This window comes from Neofelis nebulosa, chromosome 10 (assembly GCF_028018385.1).
Source record: "Neofelis nebulosa isolate mNeoNeb1 chromosome 10, mNeoNeb1.pri, whole genome shotgun sequence".
Classification (NCBI taxonomy): Eukaryota; Metazoa; Chordata; class Mammalia; order Carnivora; family Felidae; genus Neofelis; species Neofelis nebulosa.
Genome location: NC_080791.1, coordinates 61589574 through 61594271, shown reverse-complemented (window position 1 = coordinate 61594271; position 4698 = coordinate 61589574). Strand labels below are relative to the sequence as shown.

Genomic DNA, 4698 nt, shown 5'->3' with positions numbered 1-4698 from the left:
AATTCAAGCTTAATAAAGTTATGCTGTGTCTAGCAAATTATAGACCTTCCTGTGAGTTTTGTTGGAGTGTGATCCCACCAACAGGAGCTCAGACACATTCACAAAAGAGGGTGCAAGTCTGTTTTTCAGGGACAGAAGAAGAGAGGAAAGTCTAATCCAGAGATGTGCACAGTTTCGCAGATGGCCGAGCAGCAAATGGATAAGAGTTCATTATATTTACAGCGGGCTGTTCTAGAGGGTGCAGAGAGAAGAAAGAGACGCTGCCAGCATAAGCACAAGTGAATGAGATGAGAGTATCAGGGGGAAAAAGAGTGAATGACAGGTGAGTGATGAGTGATGAGTGATGAGTGATGAGTGATAGGGTTACGAAGACGGACCATGGTTTTCAGGTGTCTTGTAAAAACACAACTGGCCCCCAATAACAAAGCATGAAGTCTCCTTCCCCATGTTCACCCAATAATGTTTCACTACCAGCTTTTCCAGTGATAGCCACTCCATCCCCCCTGCCCTGTACTCACTTAGGTCCTCTCCCACCTGCCTTCCCACCACCTGTCCCTGTCAGGTAATGCTGCCACATCAGCTCCTTACTGTTAACTATGCCAGACAATGTAAATGGTACTGAAGGATTTCTCTTCTAATTCCGATTAACTCTAGAAAGAAGAAGTGAATAAACGAATCCATGATCGAGGAATCTCTAGGATTAAGCATTGGGGAGCAAAGCTTTGGAAATCATGTTTTAGTTGACTAACTGGTCTATTCTAAATATGCATCAGCTGATACAGACTTGCTTCTAGAATGGACCTGTTGAGTGGGTTCCTTCACTTGAGGTTTAGCCACATAAACCACAGCCCTTCCTGCATTACTGGCATTTTTAGTGACAATAAATATATGATTAAATGATCATGGGCTTGCTGACAGAAAGCAACAATGTTGGACCAACTAGGAAAGAATGAAACAACTGAATCCTGTTTTCACCAAATAGAAACTTTCTAATGTAGCTTGAGGCTTTCTAATTTAAGATATGTGATTTTTAAAAAGCAATGATCTTTTCAGATACAAATGTATCTGAACTAGACTAAGAGCCTAGTTTTCAGAAAAGTCAGTCATCATGAATCGAGGTGATTAAATGTTCGTTAGTTGAGCCCTCTCCTCCATCATTTCTGGTATCCCAAGTCTGCTCCCTGTCTTCCATTCCTACGTCCATATTGGACTCCTGTTGGGAAACGTGTCCTTTCACCCCTTTATTTTTGACTCTTTTCTCATGCATGAGCTCATGAAAAATTCAAATGTTCAAGTGATATATATTTCATTAAGAATTAATGAGCTTACATTGGCCAAATCTCATGTTACTGGCAGCTGTGAGCAGTTTAAGCCCAAGAACCTAGCCTCTCGTCCATGAATTACCCATGTACCCATTTTCCCAACTCTGTTGTCAGCAAGATCGAGTCCTCTTGCCTCTATACATTATCGCCTCTGAGTTTCCATGTTTTCTAGAGATTCCTTCCATCTAGGTATTCAGAAATGGGTATTCCAAAATGTCAGCGATTTTAAGCACACCACTAATTTTCAGGAATTCAATTGTTCATATGTGGGCAAAATAAAATAGAGTTTTTTGAGGCATGTAAAAATGGCATGAAATTTTCACTCAGACTCACCAAAAGTGCATGGGTTTGGATGATCTATTCAAAGCGCTTCCATTACTTTCTTTTGAAAGGACTTCTGGGGAAGGGAAGAAAAAGTAAGATAAAAACAGAGGGGGACAAACCATAAGAGCCTCCTGGGTATAAAGAACACTCTGAGGGCTACTGGAAGGGTGGTGTTGGGGGGGATGGGTTAAATGGGTGATGGGCATTAAGGAGGGCACTTGTTGGGATGAGTACTGGGTATTATATTTAATGACGAATCACTAAATTCTACTCCTGAAACCCTTCTTACACTACATGTTAACTAACATGGATTTAAATTTAAAAAGTGTAATTGTTAATGGAAAAGAGAGACATCCAGTCTTACGTAGATACAAATGATATAGATAGATGAGTATATTGTGCTTATGGTTGTGACCAGTTTCTCTGTTCTCTTTCATAAGGAGTTTTTTCACTTAATAAAAAAGAGAATTAAACAGAAAAAGAGGCTCCTGGGTGACTCAGTTGAGCGTGCCATTCTTGATTTCAGGTCAGGTCAAGATCTTGCGGTTGGTGAGTTCAAGCCTCATGTCAGGCTGTGTGCTGATGGTATGGAGTCTGTTTGGGATACTCTCCCTCTCCCTTCTCTTTGCCCCTCCTGTGATCTCTGTCTCTCTCTATTAAAAAAAAAAACCTTAAAATATAAACCTTATGGAGATTTATCTACTAATGTACTGGTCAGAGTCAGATTTGTTGATCCAAAGTGTCAGTTCCAGACCTAGACACAATGGAAAATAACAGACTATTATCAGGTAGTTGGAATGTGGAATATGCAGATTCATCAAACTCTGCTTGAAATGCCATTTCCAAGCAAGTTTAACAGGTATAATTATTGTAACCCCAGGTGCAGAGGGACATAACAGAGAGATCAGCAGTTACTCTGTTACCCACGTGATCTGGCTGGTTGTAATGCAATTGACTTGCCTTCTATGTAACTTCTCATTGTGCTACACTACTCGTGGATGTCCGTTCTGAAAACACAATGTGTATCGGCGGATGTTTTTCCTTCCATAATATAAATAAGAAGGATGATATGATCTTAGAGTTCTGACAAAATCAGAGACCCACTATGATGACTTTATAAAAACAAGAATAGAGGAGAAGAGTGCCACTGACTGAGAAGCTTCTTTCATTTGCTTCTGGAAGCCCAAAGACATTATGTCCACTTCCAACATCACAGTCTTCATGCCTTCTGTGTTGACACTGATAGGGATCCCAGGCCTAGAGACTGTGCAGTGCTGGATTGGGATTCCATTCTGTGTCATGTATCTCATTGCCATCATTGGAAACTCCATGCTTCTGATCATCATCAGGTCAGAGCACAGCCTCCATGAGCCCATGTACATTTTCGTAGGCATGCTGGGAGTCACAGATATTGTGCTTGTTACCACCATTATGCCCAAGATGCTCGGAATTTTCTGGTTTCGTGTGCCAGACATTTATTTTGATTCCTGTTTGCTTCAAATGTGGCTCATCCACACATTTCAGGGCATAGAGTCAGGCATCCTCCTGGCCATGGCTCTGGACCGTTATGTGGCCATCTGTTATCCACTAAGACATGCTGCCATTGTCACGCACCGCCTAGTCACCCAGATAGGGGCAGTGATAACACTCAGGGCCGCTGTCCTAGGAGCCCCGTGCCTGATACTGATAAAGTTCCGGTTTCAGTTTTACCATACAACCATCATCTCCCACTCTTACTGTGAGCATATGGCCATTGTGAAACTGGCTGCATCAGATGTGCGGGTCAACAAAATTTATGGCTTGTTTGTGGCATTCACCATTGCAGTGTTTGACCTCACATTCATCACTTTGTCTTATGCACAGATCTTTTCCACAGTTTTTCGTTTGCCCCAGAAGGAGGCTCGGTTGAAAGCATTCAACACGTGCATCGCTCACATGTGTGTCTTCCTCCAGTTCTACCTCCTTGCCTTCTTCTCCTTCTTCACACATAGGTTTGGTGCTCATGTTCCCCCTTATATACACATCCTCTTTTCTAGCCTCTACTTGCTGGTCCCCCCATTTCTCAATCCACTTGTCTATGGTGCCAAGACCAAGCAGATCCGGAATCACCTGCTAAAGATGCTCTATTCATAAAATTCACTGTGATTAACTTCTTCAAACTCCGCATTAGTAACAATCTCTCAAAATTAAATACAACATTTAAGAAGCCACATTATCTGCAATGCTTCAGTTTTGTATATTGGTTTTGTGTATTTTGTCTGCATTTTATGGTTTTCACTTCATTATACCCCATGACAACTATTATTTGGTCGGTTTTGGGATGCTACCGCCTAATAAGAGGAATAAACCTAAAGATTAAAATAGTGAAAATATATTGTTTCCTTTCCTCTTTTATTTTTTATTTCCTGGTTGAGTTTCTTCTCTATGGATTCTTCTCCAGAAGGATTCATAAATATGCATCTATCATTGAAATCAAATGCCGCCAAACTCTTTGTTTTAGAACATGCAGGTACTCAAAGAAAACAAGGTGTTCATTTGGGTTGAACTTTTTGTCACCTAAACAGGTTTTTTTTGAGAAGGTGTATTTTAAGCATATTGGGCTAAGAAACAAACAAAGAGCAAACATGTACATAGAAGCCAAATCTTTAAGGATGTAATGAGATAAAAATATCGAAGGGGCACCTGGGTGGCCTAGTCAGTTAAGCCTCCAACTAAGTCTCAGGTCATCTCTCAATTCATGGGTTTGAGCCACCTGTAGGGCTCTGTGCTACAGCTCAGAGCAGTCGAATTCTTCGTCTCTCTCTCTGTGCTCCTTCCCTGCTTGTGCTCTGTCTTTCTCTGTCTTTCAAAAAATAGAACAGAATACTGCTAAAAGAAATAATTAGAGAACAAAAAGATAATTTGTAAATTAAACGGCAATATGAGAAATAAAAGAAAAAAAACAATGAAATTCTCAGAAGTTAGATATAAGAAAGTAGAACAGAAGGACAAGTGTTAAGTATGGGGGCTGCGATGAAAAACTATATAGGGCCAATACAAGAACACCTACATA

General features: G+C 40.7%; 1 protein-coding gene across 1 annotated transcript; it reads left to right on the top strand.

The window, feature by feature from the left end:
• Positions 1-2840: 2840 nt before the first annotated feature.
• On the top strand, positions 2841-3779 carry LOC131488643 (olfactory receptor 52A1-like). Its single transcript, XM_058690505.1, has one exon. The coding sequence runs from the start codon at positions 2841-2843 to the stop codon at positions 3777-3779; it is 939 nt and encodes a 312-aa protein (XP_058546488.1).
• The last annotated feature ends 919 nt before the right edge of the window (positions 3780-4698 follow it).

Excerpts from the sequence above, each read along its gene's own strand:
- LOC131488643 (XM_058690505.1), top strand. The coding sequence starts at position 2,841 with ATGTCCACTTCCAACATCACAGTCTTCATGCCTTCTGTGTTGACACTG.